The sequence below is a fragment of the Lepidothrix coronata genome, unplaced genomic scaffold (assembly GCF_001604755.1).
Source record: "Lepidothrix coronata isolate B3197 unplaced genomic scaffold, Lepidothrix_coronata-1.0 Scaffold85, whole genome shotgun sequence".
Taxonomy (NCBI): Eukaryota; Metazoa; Chordata; class Aves; order Passeriformes; family Pipridae; genus Lepidothrix; species Lepidothrix coronata.
The window spans coordinates 3,536,119-3,557,690 of NW_016690265.1; the positions used below are offsets into that span (position 1 = coordinate 3,536,119).

Consider the following 21,572-nt stretch of genomic DNA (forward strand, 5'->3'; position numbering starts at 1 on the left):
TAATGGTCATAATTTTCTTATAATCTTGTAATCTTCTCTCAGGAAAAAAAATCCATACTATTTGCTAATAAAACTTTACATTTTGCTCAGTTAACAAAAAATTACCTTCAGTTAGAAGTTGTTCTGTTGTGAGAATTTGCTATTAACGGGAAACTTCTATTTTTACACAGGCACTATCATGGCATTTAATGCATGACCAGATTCCATTAAGTGTAGATCTTCAAGCTGGTCTGGATTGTTGCTGTCTGACACTACAGCAGCCTAGTCTCTGGAATTTGCTGGCTTCTGCAGCTCATGCAACATATGCTTGCTCCTTAATTAATTGCATTAGATTTATCATAGAAGCAGGTGAGTGCAGTTTGAACAGGTAGGAGAAAATTTTGTTAATAAATTGTCAGTCATTGCTATCAAATGCTGGGTGAGGATCTGGAATATTTCCTTTGAGTCCTTATTAATTATTTGTTTGACAAATTAATTTTTTACTACTTTAATTTCTCATTTAGAGTTTTGTGTTTACTTTTGAACATGGCAGATGCCTTGGATATGTTAAACATTTGATTACTATGTGGTGTTGATTAGAAAAATTAAATATGAAATATGCAATAGCTGTATCTTTCAAATGTTTTTTCTCAAATGCAGTTGCTGTGGAACCTGGTAATCAACTTCTTAGTCCTGAAAGAAAGAAGAATACTTCAAAACCTTTAAGTGATGGTGAAGTTGATTCAAATGTACCAAGTAAGTAAATGGTGAATTCCACTTTACCTTAAACTTTCACTGAAGAAATATTTGAAGGTACCCTTTCCATTACTATTATTTTTAACAATGCGAGTTCATCTGAGACCTTATTTGTATTTGGTAAATGTCTATTAAATGTAGGTTGACGTATTTTTGACAGGTACAGTTGCTTTTCCTTGGAAGGTAAACATTAATGCAGATGTTTCCTTTGGGGGATTGTTAGCTGTGCAGCATACTACAGACTGAGGTATTTAAAGTGTTGTGGGATTTTAAAATTTTGTGTGGGAGAGGTAGAATTGTTAATATTTCTTCTGAAGAATGGCAGATTAATTATCTGCCCTTGTTACAGCATGGGAGCAACTATGTTGAGGTGCAGGTCAGGTCTACTCTGCCTGTGGACAGCAGTGTCCTCCATATCCAACTGTGCTGGTATAGTAAGATACCACTTCCATCTACAGAAATTATCTGCTGCTCAGGTTTAGCATAGAGCCAGCTATGAGACTGTTTTCTCGTAAAACAGATTCGTTTGGTCACTTTAAATTCACATCAATACTCTATTCAGTGTGGCCTATTCTTGCTGGAGTTGGCAAGGGAGCTGCTCTGCTGACAGATCTCAGGTACTGGTGATCTCCAGCTCTGAGACTGGCAAACAATGGAGGCCATTGCAGGGAGGGTTATAGGACTACTCATCAACTAGCTGAAATGTCCTAGAATGTTTGTTTTTATGTGTCATGGTTGTGGTTTTGTTCTTTTTAGTTGGCATACTCTTTTATTAAGAATTCTTTTGTTTTTCTATCTTTTTAAAAAAATCAAGTCTTTTGAATAGATTCATAAACTGAATTTCTTTCTCTCCCTACAAAGAAACCAAGCACATTACTGCAGCATGTGAAATGATAGCTGAGATGGTGGAATGCTTGCAGACTGTCTTGTCACTGGGGCACAAAAGAAACAGCAGTATCCCTGCCTTTCTTACTCCTGTCCTCAAGAACATCATCATCAGTTTAGCAAGGCTGCCTCTAGTGAACAGTTACACAAGAGTACCTCCCTTGGTATGTTTATGATGCTTTGTTTTCAGGACTTTCAAAGTTATTGAAAACCTTTTTGAAAACCAAACATGGGTGCTGCATCTCAAGTTCTGCATCAGTAGGACTTCAACTTAAGTTAGTTTGATCAACCAGTTTGCCTTTTTGAACACTGAGTTGCAACGTTGTAAAGATATCAAATAAGAGTTCACATTAGATTCACAGATTTGATTAGCAGGGAGTGTAGATGCTCCTTAGGTGAAAAATTATCTAGCTGGTAGAGCAAGAACTGGATGCTTTGTTAGGGCTTATATTTCATACTGCTTGGTGGTATTGCTTAACCTGGAAGAAGTGCAAAATCTACACTAATACCTTTTTTAACACACAACATTTTCTGTCTTGCTAAGCACCACAATGATGGAATGGTGCTGAGGTGTCTGAACTGATTCAGGTATTTGTGTGTGGTACTATACCTTGTATTGCATGCAAATACTTTTGGATTGGTATTACCATTCTTTCCTAAGTCATCTTGGGTCTTTTGGCTTACGTAACGTGGATTTGAGAACATCTTGTGAATACCTCCATGTATTGTTACTACTGTGAAATGACTTTGTTTTAGTAATCTTCAAAACCATTACTGGAAACATGCATATTAGGTAGAGCAAAAGGGAGTTTCCTGATATGTGCAAGGCCATTTCTCAGGCCTTTCTCTGTTTTTGAAGAGATGTCAAAAGATATTTTTCTTGACTGAGAATTTTTTGCCCACTCTGGAGGGCACTCTGTGCTTTCTCAGGTGTCAGTATTATTTTCCCTGAATTCCCTTTCAGCATATCTGCACAATCTAAGAGTCACCTGGCATCTAAATTCTAAACTGAAATATGTGACAGGAACTTATTAATTTTATGTCCCAGCTTAGACGATAAGACTGAGTAGTTAATTAACTGTGACAAATATGCTGAAAAACCCCCTAAAATTAAAAATGCAGTGTAAAATACATAAAAGCTGTATTAGATGTTCAAACTTTCTCAAAGTATTTTTGTATTTGGAGAATTACTTTATTTACTGATATCTTGTTGCTTTTGAATGGTACTTATATATTTAGAGCTGTCATGTAAATACTATATCTGGTTTGTATAATTAAACTTTTATTATATTTCTTTAGGTGTGGAAATTAGGCTGGTCACCAAAGCCTGCAGGTGACTTTGGCACAGTTTTTCCTGAAATCCCAGTAGAATTTCTTCAAGAAAAAGAAATCTTTAAGGAGTTCATCTATCGCATTAATACACTTGGTATGTACAAAATTAAAAATTAATACACTTGGTTCTTATTGGGCATTTACCTGTGTTGTGAAGTTACTGAATAACTGTATCTAGTACTGTTTGCTTACTTTTGTTGCTTATGTGGGAGACAGATACTACATTTCAGAGCAATTTAGTAATTGTGCTGCAGTAATTCTTATATTTCGTTCAATGCAGAGAATAAATTACAGAAATAAAGCCAAAAACGAGTCCAACTTCGGGAGATAATTTCAAGGTGCTCTTGCAGAATGGCCACTTGTTTTCTGGAGCATACACTTGTCCATATGTTCGAGAATATTTTGCTTCCCCCCACTTTTTTCTATTAATATAAATAGAATTTAGTATATAAATAGAATTTAGTGCCAAACTCTCAACATTTAAAATAAGATGATGTCACTTTAGAGCTTCTGGATATGTTAAGATTTGCTGAACGAGAGCGGTATTGCTTAAAAGTTCATGTCTTTGTCAACAGATGGGACTGTCAAGGATTATGCATCAAATTTTCCATATGCTTACAGAAAGTCTTTGTGGTTTTTGGGTCCATCTATTCATCCCTCCCCCCAGTCTATGGGTTAATATTTCACTGATTTGTGGTGTAGCACTTTGATCACTGTAATGTCTAAGATACCATTCTCATTTTTGATTGTGTATAGATATCATTGTTATAAACTGCAAAGTATTATTCAGGAACCCTCTGCAGTCTTTTATAGGTAAAAATCGGCTTGGGAAAACTTTAAAAAGTGCTTTAATTTTAATGGACTATTTCTAAGCATCTTGGTCATTTTGCTTTTGGGGCATGAAGATTCCTTGGATTGTTATGGGTTTCTCCATGACTTTATTTTCTGTGAGAATTGGCCAAGTTTCTGGATTATTTTTTGTGTTGTGAAAACCTGATAGATCTCACTGCTTTGACAATTGGACAATCAAAGTAATATTTAAATGTCTATAAGCAATTACTGAACAGGACCTTTTAAATAGTAATCGTAATGTGCAGAACTCCCTTCTAAGGACTTCATCGCTTTCAAAAGTAGAACAGTTTAAATCTCAGCTCTAGTGATTACACAGAATCACAGAATATGCTGAGTTAGAAGAGACCCACAAGGATCATCGAGTCCAACTGTTATCCCTGCACAGGACCATCCCCAGGAATCCCATCATGTGCCTGAGAGCATTGTCCAAAAGCTTCTTGAACTCTCTCAGGCCTGGTGCTTTGACCACTTCCCTGGGGAGCCTGTCCCATTACAAAAATGCCAAATCCAGTAGGAAATGGTATGAAACTAAATCTATGGAAATGATGTCCCATTTTTTTAATGCTGTTTCATGCTTACATTTGTACTGACATAAATGGCTGTCTCTGGGTGTTTCCATAGGATGGATCAGCCGTACTCAGTTTGAAGAGACTTGGGCTACTTTGCTTGGTGTGCTCGTAACTCAGCCTATTGTAATGGATCAAGAGGAGAACCAGCAAGAGGTAATGTCATTCACTGAGTTTTTTAAATTAAATTTTACTTAAACTAAGAACAGTGTTTCTACTAATAAAACTGTAGAGCAGAAAAGAAGTGACTGAAACTAAGACATTTTTTCTGTTTTGTATTTCCTTCTCTTCATTTCCCTGTGAGTTCAGACACATCCATCTTATGGCTTAAAGCTTCTGCAAGCATGTAAAGAGTTTGGAAAAAAAGCTGTTTTGACTCTATATTAGTACATCATTCAACACAGTTCAAAGTTTACTTGATTAGATGTTTGGCTTTAGGCACAAAAGGATCTCTAAAAACTTTGAGAGAGACAATATGTGAGAGAACTGTGCCTTTAGGAAATATACTAGTTAACTGTAACTAATATGTATTACTGCGATTACCTGTGCTATCTAATAATCACACTTCAAGGGGAGTTTCTTTGGTAAGATTTTTTTTCTAAGATTCTTGACTAGAAATTAACTGACCTGGAGATGTGTCTCGCTCCCAGTTGTAGACTGTATATTAGATATTTGGGCTTCTAACTCAGGAAAGCGTTCAAAATTCAGTGGAGGGCATTTAGGGATCAGAGCTTAAGGAATTTATAGCAAAATTCATGTCCAATTTATGTACCAAAATATATGTATTTATGTATTTATATACCAATTTCTATACCAAAATATTCATGTCCAAAGAAGGGCAACAAAGCTGGTGAAAGGTCTAGAGCACATGTCTTATGAAGAGCGGCTGAGGGAGCTGGGAGTGTTTAGCTGGGAGGAGGCTGAAGGGGAACCTTAATGCTCTCCACAACTACCTGAAAGGAGGTTGTTGCAGGGGTTTTTAAGTTGAACATTTGTTACCATTTTACAGTCTCTTTTGTGGTCTGATGCTTTGTTTCACCAAGTAACTAATGGGTAGCTGCAAAGAAAGAAGCTAAACACTTGAAAAGTTCCAAAATGGACATCTTGAGGTTTCAATGCTGTTGGGATAAGACAGAATGCATGCAGAGTGGCTGATGAGATGGAAGGATGTGTTAATGCTGCAGTCAGTGCTTTGTGTGCACTGTTTCTGTCAGATAGATTTCTGGACGGGAAGAAGACTAGATGTCGGGCTGATTAATGGTAATTTAGTGAAAGGTGACAAACTGATATTCAGGGCTTTGGGGATTTTTGTTTGGTTGGTTGTTTTGTGGTTTTTTGTACAATTCAAATCACAGTGAGTTCATTTTACAGGAAGATACAGAGAGGACCCAAATTAATGTTCTTGCAGTACAAGCCATAACCTCCCTGGTGCTGAGTGCAATGACAATACCTGTTGCAGGCAATCCAGCAGTCAGTTGTTTGGAACAGCAGCCCCGCAACAAAGCTTTAAAAGCTCTGGACACAAGGTATGTTTTTTACTTGTTTTCAAATGCATACAATTTGTGATTAACACATAATTACAATTGCTTAGTCAAGCTGCAGCAAAAATATGTATACTCTATTTTCTAAGCAAGGGTATATATAGATGGATCTGTTTACAAAGAAGTTACATGGACTGAGCATCAGGAACCTGCTGAGTTAAAAGACCATCTGAAAAAGATAATTTCTTATTAAAATCTAGCAAACAGTGTGCAGAATGTATTTCTCAACACTTTTCAGTTTTAGCATCCCTGATAATGGAAAAAAGCACAGGCACATAACATTGCAGAGTAAGCCAGTCAGACTTGCACAAAAATGTTAAAGGAAAAATCTGCTTAAATTGATTTCTATTGGCCTTTCAGGTTTGGGAGGAAGCTAAGTGTTATCAGGGGAATTGTCGAACAGGAAATCCAAGCAATGGTATCCAAGAGAGATAATATTGCTACTCATCACTTATACCAAGCTTGGGACCCTGTTCCATCACTTTCTCCTGCTACTACAGGTAAGTTCTTGTGTGGGGAGGGGAAGGGATGAGTGCATTTCTTTTACATATAAGAAGCGAAAAAGATACTCTTAGGAAAATTTATTTGAAATCCAGTTTGTAGAAAATGAAGCCATTTTCACATCTACTTTGTTATGCACTTCTAAAAGAATTCATCTTGTGTTTTGTTGTAGGTGCTCTTATCAGCCATGAAAAACTCTTACTGCAGATCAATACTGAACGAGAAATAGGAGATATGGATTATAAACTGGGACAGGTTTGTTAAAAGCTCAACTTTGAACTTGAATTTTATTATATTTCTTCCAGTTTGTGAAAAATTATTTGAGGGATTCTTTAATGTCAAATAGAAACTAAGAGCTCTGAGTGACGCAGGGTAGGTAGATCATAACTGGGTGCCTCTTCTCAGCCAGAATACTGTGTGTTGCCTGTCATTTAAAGGAAAAATGTATCAGGCTTTAAGATTTTTCTACTCTGACTGTGGAGGTGTTAAATGTGCTTCTTTGTTATTTGTTTTTCTCTTGTTTATGTTGCAAGGTCTCTATACACTCCATATGGTTGGGAAATAATATCACTCCACTGAGAGAAGAAGAGTGGGGTGAGGACGAAGAAGATGAGAATGATGTACCTGCTCCTTCCTCTCCACCAACCTCTCCTATAAACACCAGGTGTCTTATTTTTTTCGTGTCTTTTCTTTCCTTTGACTTATTAATAATCTTTTATCTCTTCGTGTTGAGTTCAATAAGCTGGCTTTATAAATTGGGTGCTGGTAAATAACTGTATTATTTCAAATCAAGTATTTTAGCAGGACCTAAGAATAGCCATTTTAACACTTGTTTATTGTGCCTTGCAGGAAACACAGGGCTGGTGTAGATATACATTCTTGCTCTCAGTTCTTGCTTGAACTGTACAGTCAGTGGATATTGCCATCAAACCCTAGCAAGAGAACACCAGTTATTTTGATCAGTGAAGTGGTGCGATCAGTAAGTCCAAATTATTATTCAGTCATAATTGAGTATATGTTACCAAGTATTAGGAGCTAAGCAGCTTTTATACAGCATCTTTTAATGTATGGAACACACTGAATTTTCCTGCAGTGCTGTTGTATGGGCTGTACAGAAATATAATTTGAGCAACTACAACATTATACTGATTTAAGCTCTATAAGCACCTGCATTTCATGTTCTACTGCTACATTACAAATACTTTATCATTACTTAATGATAATCAATATTTTACTTGACTGCTTGCTAAAACAAGATTTTGTTATCCTAATCCTTTGTAAGAAAATGAAGATGAAACAATAGTGTATTAGAGAATTAAATTGACTGTTGAAGTGTAGAAGCAAAACTAAAGAACACAGGTGTGAAATGTGTCTTGATAGCCATTATTCACTATCATAAAAGACTTAAAATGAAACTATCCTTGCAAAAAAAGTATGTATTGAGTGTTTTGGAGTGGTTTAGTACATTGTAAATGGCAATGTTTGTTTATTTGTCAGAATTACTTAGCAGATTTGATTTTGTAAACCTTTTGGAAAAAAGGGACAATTTGAAGGTAATTGTTGTCCAAAATGAATGGTGGAATTAATTCTGGACAACAACAGTTGATAGTTATTTCAGACACTTAGATAAATATTTACACATTTAATAGATAAATGGAGGAATCTTTTGCTTGCAATTATAACAGAAGGGAGAGTCAATTTTTGGCTGTCTGCTAATGAGCTTTTTTATTTTCCGTTTTAATTTCTGTACAGCTTCTGGCAGTATCAGACTTGTTTACAGAAAGGAATCAGTTTGAGATGATGTATACAACATTGACAGAGTTGAGAAAGGTGCATCCATCAGAAGATGAGATTCTTGTACAGTATTTGATACCAGCTACCTGTAAAGCTGCTGCTGTTCTGGGAATGGTAAGAAATTCTCATGAAAGTTTATTGCAAATTCCTGAGTGTCTGAGTAATTCATCCTTAGCTTCTGCTGCAAAGACTGGTGTACTTGGTAAGAGTGGTTCGTCTGTAAGAATACCCCTTAGCTGATCTGCATGGCTGTAAGAGATAATAGGATAATTATTCTGGGCTTTCAGAGATTGCAAACAGAAAGGGGGTTTGGCTTGAGATTTTTTTGAGGTTTGAGCATAATTTAATGTGCTTTTTGGTTTGTCTCACTTAGTTCAGTGTTGCCTTTGCCCTGGACTCCTCATTTGTCACATTTCAGGCCAGAATTGAGGACTTGTGGAACAGCTTTTGCTAGATTTGTATTGCAGATGAATGGCTGTAATCTCATGAGAGGCTGGGACACTGCATTTAGTGAATATGTAGCCAGATAGTCAGATATCCCTTTTCTTTCCCTCACTCTTCCCTACATTGCTTCATTCTGTTTTCAAATGTGTAGACCAGAGGTATTTTCCAATGGACATTTCAGAGTGGAATTATTTAGGAGAAATAATTACAAATTCTTTTGGAAGAAGTTAGCATTTTAGAAACTCTGAGACTAATACAAAGCTATCTTGGTAATAGTGATAAGAGAAGTTTTGAAAGACTTTTGGAATAGGGCTTCCTGTAGCTATTGTAGCAGTGACTGCTCAAGGGAAGGCTGTGAAAGTGATGGCAAACATGCAGAAAGTTTTACAGATCGACTTATTCTGACTAGGCTGTAATTTCCCACTCAGTGAACTAATAGCACCTTCTTACAAGCAAACAGCTGAATAGAACAGCTTAGTAGGAGTAAAAAAAACCCAGTTAATTCCATCAGGAGTTACTTGTCCTGTGCTCAGTTATGTAGAAAATCCACTTAAAAAGAGCAGCAAGAGAGCACACACTGTAAAAGTGTCCTGTATCTTAGATAATTCATGAATACAGGGACAAGGTGAAGCAAAGAATTTCTACTAAATACTTAGATTGTAAGAAAAAGACTTTTCAAAACTAACAGTTTAGAATAGATTTTGCATATGCCAGTAAGTTGTTGTAATTTAATAACAGGGAGTGAAGTATCTGATACCAGCTTGGCGTTTGAATACTAAACATAGAATTGTAAAATCATTTAGGTTGGAAAAGACACTTAAGATCATTGAGTCTAACTCCTAACACTGCCAAGTCCATCACTAAACAATGTCCCTAAAGATGGAGCCTGAGGAGGCTCAGGGGAGACCTTACTGCTCTCTACAACTTCCCAAAAGGTTATAGCAAGGTTGAGGGTCGGCCTCTTTGCCCAGACTGCTAGTGACAGGACAAGAGGAATTGGCCTCAAGTTGTGCTAGGAGAGGTTTAGATTGGGCTTTGGCTGTTAGGAAGAATTTCTTCACTGAAAGGGTTGTCAAGCATTGGAATGCAAGCGGTGGAGTCACCATCCCTGGAAGTATTCAAGAAACAACTCACAAAGTAACATCAATTTACTAGCTAATCTGCAAATCATCTCTTATCTGATTGCATTAGTCTTGTGACATTTGATTCAAAGTAGTTTTAGGCCAGGCTCTGGTTCATGCCCTATTTTTTGCTCTTTTAATTTGTTCCAAGTATTGCCAAATGACAGGACTTGCCAGTATTTTGAACCAGTGTTGACTTCTAATGAATACTCTTGTTGGATGTATTAGGATAAAGCTGTGGCTGAACCAGTAAGTCGACTGCTGGAATCAACCCTAAGAAGCACCCATATGCCAAGTCGGATTGGAGCTCTGCATGGAATTCTTTATATCCTTGAGTGTGACTTGCTTGATGAGACAGCAAAGCAACTCATTCCAATTATCAGCGAGTATCTGCTCTCCAATTTGAGAGGAGTAGCACAGTAAGACTCTTTCCCTCTTTCCCCCCTGGCTCCAAACTGTTGCATGTTTGTGTGAAGAAAGGGGCTCTCTGTTTGCAGTTGTCAGTACATTTTAGAGCAGGCCATTGTATCAAGCAGGTTTTGGTATTTTCTTTGAAAATATAATCCAATTTTGCATTTAATTTACAGAGCAAAATGATACTTGAGGGTGAGAAAACATAGTTCAGGCTTTTGTCTCTTTGGTAAATTGTGTTCCTTAAACCTCATTTTTCTGTCAAAAGGCACACTCATGGAGTAAGACTTGCAGGATCAGTAATGAAGTTTATTTCTCCTAAACAGGTCAGGCAATGATAACTTCTGATTATGTGGCCTGACAATTTCTTGCATTGCCCTGGATTTTCATGATAAGCTGTGTTCTCTTATGGCATCTTGGCGATACTTTTTGGGATTTTAAAAACGGCATCAATTTAATGTGCAAAAATACTGTGTTTCTAGGAATTGTTTATAGTGTCTCTGTTTGTGACCTAGGCGACTTTGATTTGACCACTGGTGTTTTTGCTTATTTACAGTTGTGTGAATATCCATAACCAACAGCACATCTTGGTAATGTGTGCAGCTGCTTTCTATTTGATTGAGAATTACCCACTTGATGTAGGGCCTGAATTCTCTGCAGGAATTATCCAGGTATGTTGTGATGCCTCCAGTTACAAGTCTTCATGTAACCTGGGATCACCAATTAGCAGTCTTTTAACACTTGATTACTGTGGTGTAGGTATGCTTTTGGGCTTACCTTCATCAGTTCTTCTTAATACCTGATGCCAGCCATACTAGTTCCAGTGGTATGGTGCTAGAAGATGACCTAAATACACCTCAAAACCAGGCAGTTGTCTTTTTGCTTTATTTCAGATGTGTGGAGTCATGGTGTCTGGAAGTGATGAATCAACACCATCCATTATTTATCATTGTGTCCTGAGAGGATTAGAACGACTCCTCCTTTCAGAGCAACTTTCTAGGCTGGATAGTGAATCACTGGTTAAACTGAGCGTTGACAGAGTGAATGTGCAGAGCCCCCACAGAGCAATGGCAGCCCTTGGATTAATGTTGACTTGCATGTACACAGGTATTCACTTTTTCATGTGCTGAGAGACTGCCTTACTAACAGTGATAATTTTTTTTTAATTTATTGTTGTTACCAGGAGTAAAAAGGGTCTTATTTTAACATTCACGGTGAACTTGTAACAAATTGTTTTGTTTTAGGAAAGGAAAAAATCAGCCCCAGTCGTATCACAGATGCAAATCCTGGTGCTCCTGACAGTGAATCTGTGATCGTAGCTATGGAACGAGTGTCTGTCCTTTTTGATAGGTAAGAGGATAAAACATGTAAGTGGGGCACTGGGAGGGAAATGATTGTGTTCATCACTGTGTGGTCACTTCTCTGTTTGACAGTTCTCATATTTAATTAATGATGTTTCTCTACTTACTATTGCTTAACAGTTACCCTCCTAGTATACACAGTAACACTGATGGAATTGCTGAAGGCAGCACAAATGTACAGGAATGTAAATGAAAAACAGACATGTCCTAACTGATACTGTGTGTTGAACAAACCATAATACTTCATAAATGTATTTTCAGCTCCCTTCAGGTCAAACTCTTAAGAGCTTTTCAGGATGTCTTCTACATAATCAAGGATATAAATCCAGTTTACAGGAAATAATCTTTCAAACCACCCTAAGAGTTTAAAACTTTTTTCCCCTTCCCCCACCCAGGGGTTGCTCTTTCCAAGGCTGTTAAGTAATTGCAGTGGAAGGGTACAGTAAAACTTCTGTATTCACATGGAACTCATTAAAGGAAACATTTCAAAACCCCTGTTTTGATCTGACAATCTCAAGCTGTCTTAAGTGAGTATAGCATGTTAGATTTTGTGTAGTAGTTTGTGGGTAATGGTTTACATTTTTTCAAGTGTTCAGTGGTTTTTCCATAAAAACTGGATGAGGGTTTCACTTCTGCACTCAGTGAGAACAGAACTAGAGCAGTGCTTGAGTGCCTTTGAAAATATTACTCTGAAGAGGCAGCAAAACAAATGTGAATACTACAAGCAGAAACTAACTTTGGCAGGGAAGAATCACATGATGGTAACTTAATCTTGACATATCAACAGATGCAGCCTTTATTAGAAAGACTTTCCAATCAGTGTTATTTAAGCAAAATTGGCTGTAAGTTGGAATATCTTCTCCCCTCTTTACAGAGCAGCACAACTTGTTTTTCTTGTTTGGTGTATTGGTCATTCTGACCTTGAATAAAAAATGCAAAGATGTTATGAGTGGAAATTAGTATTCTCCTTATAAATGGTCTTTTCTGTGATACCTAGGAGTAGTGATCTCCCTGTCCTTTTTTTGTTCTTGTTTGGATTTTTCAGCATTCCTATTGCTAAGTCTCATCGCTCATGCAATTCCAGACCTTCAAAAAATGTGACTATTTAAAAAAAAAAGTGAGGAGTGTAGGGGGATGGACATACCTGTAACAACTTCTGATAGCTTTGATAGACCTCTTTGAGTAGTCTGTTACTAAGATTACATGAAGATTTGGATCCATCAGTGTTGAGAACTTGCCTATGTACAGATGAAAGTAAAATGTTCTTTCTGTTGCCAATTAAACTGGAATGGAACAAGATACGTACTGGAATTCAATCATAAAATATTTTCTTTTTTATTATTTTTCAGGATCAGGAAGGGATTTCCTTTTGAAGCTAGAGTAGTGGCTCGGATCCTTCCACAGTTCCTTGATGATTTTTTTCCCCCACAAGATGTAATGAATAAAGTTATTGGAGAATTTCTGTCCAATCAACAGCCATATCCACAATTCATGGCAACAGTAGTTTATAAGGTAGTATTGATACATATATTTTTCTTCTTAAATGTTTCAGAAGATTTCAAATAACAGTTCAGTCTAAAGGGCAAATACCAATTTTGTTAATTAAATCTAACAAACCAGTTGCAGTGATTGAGCTGTATGTCTGTGAGGTTTGTCTTCCAGACAGCATGGAGGGCTAGAATCCCCATGTCACCTGGAAGCCAAAGCCCATAGCAATACAGTTCAATCAGTGATAATGAGAAAATAAAGAGAAAATTAGTATTTCTGATCAGACTGTCGATCTCAGGGAGCCATCCCAGGTCATCTGACCTTGTGAACCCAACAGTGAAACCCCTGTGGGCTCAGTTGGGCTTCTGTGTGTTTTGCTTTTCAGCACTTACTGGACTCATGCATCACTGGAGAGTGCATGTGTTCACCACATTTGATCTGTAAAAACAGGCACCAGACAAGTCTTGCACTTCTCTATGATTACTTCAGTTTGGCACATGTGTCATGAGTTCACAAATTCTTCAAACTCAGAGTTGTCTCCAAGAATCTGGTTTGTGAACCTCAGAGCTTTATAGCTGGAGAGAACCTTTAAAAGGAAAACTAAACTTTTTCCCATGACTTTATTCTTGCATACAATATTTTGCAGGTATTCCAGACACTACATAGCACTGGGCAGTCCTCAATGGTCCGTGACTGGGTGATGCTCTCTCTCTCTAACTTCACTCAAAGAACACCCGTGGCAATGGCAATGTGGAGTCTTTCCTGTTTTTTTGTCAGTGCTTCCACCAGTCAATGGATTTCAGCAATGTATCCTAAAAAGACTGAAAGTGTGCCATTTCTAGGTAATTATAGTGATTCTGTAAAGCACATTGATAGCCTTGAAAGATAAGAGTACACAAAAAAGGCAGTTTTACTGCAGTTAGTAGTGGTGTATATTGCTTTGTGCTGTTGTACCTCAGGTATGAAGGGAAAAAAAGAACTTCCAAAGAGATTAGAAGAACAAAGTTATCTAAAGCTGCTGCTTTAAGATCTGTTCCTTGTAACTATGCAAGATGATTGGGAAAGTCCTTACTTTGAAGGACTTTTTAAAAACTTCACCAAGATAGCACTGCTGTGACCTTTAAAAGCTTTGCTTTATATTCATTCTGCAAGATAAAACGTATTTTAAAAAAAGGAAAAAAGTCAGCAAACTCAAACTCAAGAATATTATCCTCTATATACAAACCGTATTTTGCAAGTGTCCCCCTGGCTGTGCACTGCAGTAAGAGTAAGCATTGGCCAAAATAAATTGGAACAGCCAAAAGGCATACATAGGGGGTATTAGTGCTGGGTTTATTTAAAAACAAACAACCCTCTCAAACAAACAGAAAAATAACTGTTGTGTTCCGTGACCAGATGAAAAAGTGGCCATTTGTCATGTTTGAAACTTCCTAATGACTCTCAATCTCAGCAGTGCTCTTTGGCTCTCAGCAGTGGCTGATTGCATTGTTTGCTCCATTGGATGAAGAAAACTACTGCTAGATTGAAATGAATTTCTGGAGATTAGAAATCGCACGATGTTAATGAAGGAATTAGATTTATGTAGTAGCAATTGAATTGCTAGATGACAGTTATTTTGCACTTGAACATTGTTGGTGAACTCAAAAATAAACCATGCTATTGCAGAACAGTGTTTAAAACTGCTACACCAAAAGATGAGCAACCTCTGTCATATTATGACCTTAACTTATATTTCAGTCTTCCACATATTATCAGCAGAATGGGAAAATCAGAGCAAGTGGATGTTAACATCTTCTGTTTGGTGGCCATAGACTTCTACCGACATCAGATAGATGAAGAATTAGATCGGAGGGCCTTTCAGTCGGTGTTTGAGGTGGTGGCATCTCCAGGAACCCCATATCATCGCCTACTAAGTTGTTTGCAAAATGTGCACAAGGTCACAGCATGTTGAGCACCCTGATGTGTAGTGGAACTGCATGACTAGTGTTGGAATATGAATTATGGGGAATGCAAGATCAAGAAAATATCTGGGGTTGCATTTGTGATAAATATGGACCTGTCAGTTTTACCTCCAGCACGCACGGACAAGTGCTCTGCAGCACTGGAAATCACCTGAGAAGTCTAGTGTAGTTCTCGTTGACACCAGGCACCTGTGAGTGGAAAGAAGTATGTCAGTGTTTTTCAAGTGGTGTGTGGGACTAACCTAAGACACACATAGTAGCTGTAAATACGAGCAAGTACCACATGCAAGGTAACTGGTATTCCTCTTCTTCCAGTGTTCAGCTGAAGCCACTGTGGTGCAGCCGGTAAGACACTGACAGACTGTTACTGCTGCAGTCATTAGCCAACTTCATAGTTTTATGTCCCTGGATATACTGTTGTGTAGTACAGAATAGAAATTGTTTCCTAATGTCTCTCCCAAACAAAGAAAAGAGAAAATGGCTTTTATGATTTGCACCTCCAGCATGTGATTTCTCTCTCTGGACTTTCTGATATCCAGTGGTGTATGTGTTGGTGATATCGGAGATATAGTGCACATACGTAACCACACATTTTTCTTTTTTCTTCTCAGGATTTAAAATTTGAGTACGGTATATCAGTGAAAGAAATTTTAACTTAAATATTTCTATATTATGTACAGTATGTAAAATTGTAAGATGTGTCGTGCATGAGCTGTGCTGTAATTGGAGATGAACAGAAGCCATGCTGCTGAATGTCTTGACATCTGTATTGTCCTCATTTTTTTTCCCTTTGCTTGAATTCATGTTCCTTTTGGAAATCCATCTTAATGTACAGATTACATCGTGTTTTGCATCTCACTTTTTCTCAAAGTGCTTTAAAACTGGAATATGTTGATTAATTTGTCTTGAGAAACTGTACTAAGGAGGCATTCTTGTGATCCATTTTACTATAGCTTCTTTTGAATTCTTTTATTTTGAGACATAATGGTAAAAAAGAGGACTAGTTACTCTGGATCAAACTTTAGATACTTAAGAAACTGCTCTTATTTGCTGCACAGCATTTTAAGAGACAAAATGGTGCAAGCTCCCCAGTAGTCAACAACTGTTTGACCTTTCCTAACTGAGACCATGGAGTCACCTGGATTCAAACCACTCTCATGTAAACAAATTTTTGGTGGCAGTTAAGAATCAGAAGGCTGCTGTGGTCTACTTGGGGACTGGCTAAAGTATTAAATTACACAACCTCTTTTATTACCTGTTGTATACATAATGCTTTAGACACAAACAGTACAAATATCCATGAATTTCAGGACACTACACAGGGCCAGATTTAGGTTTTACTCACCACCCAGGGAATGCCATTGATTCCTAAGCTTTACATGAGGAAATCTAGCACAGCATTTGTCTTTAGTTGTATTTGTTGTCATTCTTTCATTATAGAGAAATGATACCTTGGTTCTCGGTCAGATCCTACATGTAATCTCTCTTCATTTCCTTATCACACCTTTTGGTGACACTTGGAAAAATGAGATAGTGTTGTCAGGAGGAGCATGTACTGTATGTATTTCTGTATATAATGTATATGTTGAAATTATACACATGTGACAACATTTAATGTATACAGATGTGTATATTTGTATTTATTAAACCCATGTATTTAAACTAATTCCAATCTAGACCAAAAATTGTTGCTTCTGCCCATAAATTGATTACAAAGGAATTGTCCGCTGGTGTCACTTCCTTTTAGAAACTGGTAGAGGAAATTGATAGTGTGGGCAGTAGAAACAACTGTAGATGTTGCTGTATTTAGCTCTCTACAGATCTTACTATCTAGAGCAATTATTTCCACCCTTAGTTGGGTTACTCTTCTTTCTTGGGCCACAGCACTGTGGTGATTTTTAAAGAAACTGAACAGGATTTCAGAAAAAGGTTTAATAAAATAGATACTGTTTGAAAGTTTTTGAGTTATATTGGAAATTATCTTAATTCTGATAAAAGTCTAATGCCAGGCAGTGAGATTATAATGCCCTGTGTTTTCATTAAGGGGTAGTATAGATCACACTTCCCTTTTGTAACCATCAGTAATCGTTTTGTACTGTAAACCCACACACCAGTCAGTTTTTGTATGATATATAGTTTAAGTGAAGATATTTTTGTAAGCTATTTTCCAAAATTTAAAATAGATTTTAATATATTTTTTAAGCATCAAGTTAGTCATATTCTCACCGTATAACAGTATATGTTGTGTTACAAAACTGTTAAATTTTTCATAATTTTAAGCTCCTCATGATTAACACAGACTAGCTGGTTACTTTACCTTGGGATCAGGGAGCTAGACCCTTTATGAAACTTTCCAAACCAGTTTGGGACTTGCCATAGAATCTTTCCAACCACTGAAGAAATACATTGAAGTCAGCATGGCTGGATGAAAAACATTAGTTGTGGCAGGCTCCCTTTCCTCAAATGCCCATTGCCAGCCTTAGAGCAAATATTTGCATTACCTGTTTCAAGACAAGCTCTAGAGCTGATGCAGTCAGTTCTAACCTCACACAGATTCATTGGTAGTAATGACTTCATCTGTTTTAACCTCTCTTGGAGATTTGTCTTAGTATATACACCTCCTGTAACGTGTCCTAAGTGTCTAAAGAGGGGCACCTCCTCATAGGAAATTCTCTGTGACCTGAAGGGAATGTAGCTTAAGGGTCTTCCTAGTGTGCAAACACGCTCTGGTAGTGCTTCAGTTCTAACATTTCACTGCAGCACACTTCCCTGTCCACTTCCCAGACGTGCTTGCTGCACCCTCATTTCTTTTGGAGTGAAATCATATTCAAAATCACTCCTTTCTGCTTTTAGTGACAAGAGGTGTGTGACAGGGGCAGTAGCAGCACAACAGTGGCCACATAGAGATAACGATGTTGGGTTTAAAGGAAATAAATATATTGCTTGTCCCTTGAGATTGACTTAATGTGAGATTTTATTTCACAGAATGTTTTTAACTTGCTGTAGACAGAAAGCTAATTCTGAAAAATCAGGCTGTTCATTTTTTCATTGATAGCAGGGTAGAAGTGTGTTTGGGCTTAAGACATACATTTGGTATTCTGGCTAAACAAAGCAAACAGCATCTTTAATGTGCTTTGCAGTGAAACTGGCTTTTTTGCAGCCTTACAAGATGAGAGGTATGGCAGGACAGGGAGCATACTTGAGACCGATTAATGTTTAAAACTTCATTTACAATTCAGTTGTCAAAGAACTTACTTTACTAAATCTATAACGTGGCCCTCCTCTAAGAACACCATATGCCAGCCAACTTGTTATAGTTTTTGGGCCAGCTACCCACTGGCCCATTAAATAAAGTTTGATTTGTGTTTCATTTCAGCGTGCCCCCTCCCTTGCACTGAGTGCAAGAGTGAGGAGTTGGAAACTACAACCCATTGTAAACCAGTTTTATTTGCAGAATTCAAAGTTTTCTTTACTATTTATGTTCTTTTCCAGTTGAAATTGAATGTGAGTTTCTTTAAATCTTTTCTAAAGTGTATACTCAGATGTCAGTTCTTGCCTAAAGCATCTATTAAATGATTGTGTGTTACTTTTGCTTTGGTAGGAATGCCTTCTCAGCACCAAGACATTGCTTGTTTCTTAACCACCAGCAGCATTCCGAAAGCACTGAGTAATGAGTGAACAGGTTCAGATCAAACGAAGGGGGGAACAAGTGGAACCTTTTGGGTTAAAAGTAATTTGTTGATATTTAGTAGCTTTGCCTTAACAGCATTCTGTCTATCCATTCTTCTTTTTTGGTGGCTGTTAACTATATAGGAGGTTGTGTCAAAAACACTGCAAAGACAGTTCTCCAAGAGCAGCAGACCTTGTTTGTCTTAAGATTTTGTGGAGCTGTCAGGGCTAAGCATTTATACTTCCTAAATAAAAGAAATTTGAGGGTATAATGAGCAATAAATATAGCAATAAGCAGTTTAATTAAATTCAGTCATTCGGGATCTTACCCAGTGGTTGAAAGGGATAGGGTGGGAGAAGATGGGGAACTGATTGAGTACATTCATTGCATAGATCAGAATTTTTCCATGTACAATCCCAACTAAACTTTCTACTAAAGGTAGAAATCAACAAAGTGACAATGGTAGGGGCTTTGCTCTTTTAAAACAAATTTGGTTATAAGGATGCAGCTGATGAAAGTTATAAGAGAGCAAAGTACTTTGCTAGTTTTTAGGTAGTTTAAGTATTCTAAAGTGAAAACAAGCTGCTGTAAAAACTAGAGTAAGCAATGTAGCAAAATTTTGGGGTAATTCATTATGTTAATTTTACCTAATACTAAGATTTTGGGTGAACTCTTTGTGCATGCTACCTAAATATTCATTAAAAATCTTGAGACTCCCACAGTCATACCCAGGAGAGCTTCTATTGTATATCAAGTTTTAGCTGTATTCAAGTAACTGGGTATAAATGCTGCAGAGCATTTGTGAAGCATGTGCTGCTTTTTGTCATGTGCATTTTGTGTGAGCTTATCATTCCCATCAGTCCGTGTATACACACCAGCAAGTTGGATAAACTTGACAAGGATAAGGTAACGCACCCTGTGGTGGTGTTTAGTTTGAGGGCGATGATGAGCAAAAGCTTGGAGCCCCAACCTGAAAAGAAATTGTACTCTAAGGAAAAGGAAAGCATATAATTTTAGATGTATGTTTAAGTTTAAAAAAAAAAATGCTGAAAATACTGCACATTGAAACTAAAAGAAAAAATAAAATATAACTATTACTGTAAGTGATTTTTCTCTGGTTATTTATAAAAAGGTCTTGATCCATTCTTGCTAGAGTTTTTTCCCCAGTATCTCTTCTTTTCAACTACTATCAAATAAGGAGCTTTATTAAGATATGCAAAAATACTTGAACTCTCTACAAATGTAGGTACACTTCACAATCACAGTGCTCTTTGCAATTAACCAAGAACTATCACAGTTGAGCTTTTAATTGTATCTAATAGTCATGCTTGCCAAAACTTCTCTGAGATTCTAAATGAGATCAGAAAAGGCAAAATTTAAGTGTACAGCTGTATTTGTGAATGAGAGTGTATTTATCTGCAGCAGTCCTGGGGAGGGATAATGTTACACAGGAGAAGAAGTGGTTTAACTTGCCGAAGCTTGGTTTCCCAGCTGTTAGGCTGCATCTTAAAAGAAATTTCTGGGTGGTCTTGCTGCTGAACACTGGAGGATCTCTTGCAATACTCAACTGCTCAGAAACATCTTGTTTTGATTAACTTTGCAGCACTTGGCTGTTCTCTGGAAACTCTGGTTTAAAGTAGTAGCTTAATGTAGAAAGCACGTGCTGGTTTTGTCCTTAGTCAAAATAACTTTTTTACATCTTGTTTTTCCTTGTCGGCGTCGGTAGCGAATGATCGGCCACTCTTGTCACCTTTTAGTTTAGCCGTGGAACTGAGGAACAGAATTGTGCTGGGGTAAGTTTCTTTGTCTACAGAGTTGAAGACTTGTTTAAATAATAAAGTCTTCATCTTTTTGTCGCTCAGAGAAGAATACCCATTTAATTTCTGGAAATATTATCCCTAAAAATGAATTGCCAGGCACAGCGAGATGAAGCATTGCACTTAGTAGACTAGAACTTTTTAATTTACTATAACTTTTCTGCTTTCCTCTCCTGTCCTCTATAGGTGTTGGGATTTTTCCCTTCTTTTTAGTCAGTGCAGCTGTAAGAGTATTGTAGCCGTCATTTGGGAACTGGCACGGCTCCACCCCAGTTACAAGACAAAAAGCTTTGATTGCTTGTAAAACTATAGCTAATTATACCATAAGTTTTGCATAACTGTTTGAAGAGATGAAAAGATTTGTAACTTGTAGGTTTGTTAAGAAGTTGGAAGTAGGAACATGAAAAAGTTTATGCAATATATAGAATGGTATCTTCTGAGCCAAACCTCCTATTCTTCTATTGCAGCTGTAATTCTGTCTTAATTTTGTTTCTGATCTTTCCCATGGTTTGTACATCCAAGTATGGCAGAGCAATCCTTGCCCCAGGTGCTGGTTTCATATCCTTCAAACTGCAAATGTCATGGCTCGATTTTGACCAAGCGCAACCTGATTGTTTTATCTCATTATTTACCTTTTGGAGTTCTTTCAGCCAGGCCACAGTTTGGGCTCCAAGCAAAATGCGTCCCCGAGGGCTGGGTTTGACCATGCACCAGCTGCCTACAGAGCTGTGAGCCAGGTTAAGGCAGACCATTTAAATATAATGGTTTTGCTAATCTAGCTCATCTGGAATTACATGCATTGTAAAACTTCAAGTCAGTGTTGAAATAACATCTCCAAATGAGAATCTTAGTCTTTTCTACCTCTTTCTCCCCTTGTTTTCATCCCTATCTTGCTGTTAAATGGGATTGAAGCATCTGTCGTGTGGTTTGATGGAAATGCAAGTGTAAAGCTTTGCTAACTTAACTTTTCTTGATATGTCTTGTTAATGTTTCAAATACCATCTTTGGCATTTGATTTAACATCTATGGAAATAACACAATTCATTGTTTAACTTTTGTTTCAGGCAAGTTTGGGCAGATACCCTTTAATTAT

At 37.3% G+C, this 21,572-nt stretch overlaps 1 protein-coding gene across 5 annotated transcripts in view; it reads left to right on the top strand.

The window, feature by feature from the left end:
- The window catches only part of HTT (huntingtin), an 80,341-nt gene extending 60,576 nt beyond the window's left edge, over positions 1–19,765 (top strand). For all 5 annotated transcript variants that reach the window (XM_017820721.1, XM_017820722.1, XM_017820724.1 and 2 more), the window contains 18 exons: positions 171–348; positions 640–735; positions 1,597–1,784; positions 2,920–3,046; positions 4,426–4,526; positions 5,742–5,896; positions 6,272–6,411; positions 6,585–6,667; positions 6,946–7,076; positions 7,262–7,391; positions 8,165–8,320; positions 10,000–10,190; positions 10,739–10,853; positions 11,076–11,289; positions 11,427–11,532; positions 12,893–13,055; positions 13,678–13,838; positions 14,769–19,765. In XM_017820721.1, coding sequence (XP_017676210.1) covers positions 171–348; positions 640–735; positions 1,597–1,784; positions 2,920–3,046; positions 4,426–4,526; positions 5,742–5,896; positions 6,272–6,411; positions 6,585–6,667; positions 6,946–7,076; positions 7,262–7,391; positions 8,165–8,320; positions 10,000–10,190; positions 10,739–10,853; positions 11,076–11,289; positions 11,427–11,532; positions 12,893–13,055; positions 13,678–13,838; positions 14,769–14,982 — 2,649 coding nt within the window. In that variant the 3' untranslated portion in view covers positions 14,983–19,765. The remainder of the gene's footprint in view (positions 1–170; positions 349–639; positions 736–1,596; positions 1,785–2,919; positions 3,047–4,425; positions 4,527–5,741; positions 5,897–6,271; positions 6,412–6,584; positions 6,668–6,945; positions 7,077–7,261; positions 7,392–8,164; positions 8,321–9,999; positions 10,191–10,738; positions 10,854–11,075; positions 11,290–11,426; positions 11,533–12,892; positions 13,056–13,677; positions 13,839–14,768) is intronic.
- The last annotated feature ends 1,807 nt before the right edge of the window (positions 19,766–21,572 follow it).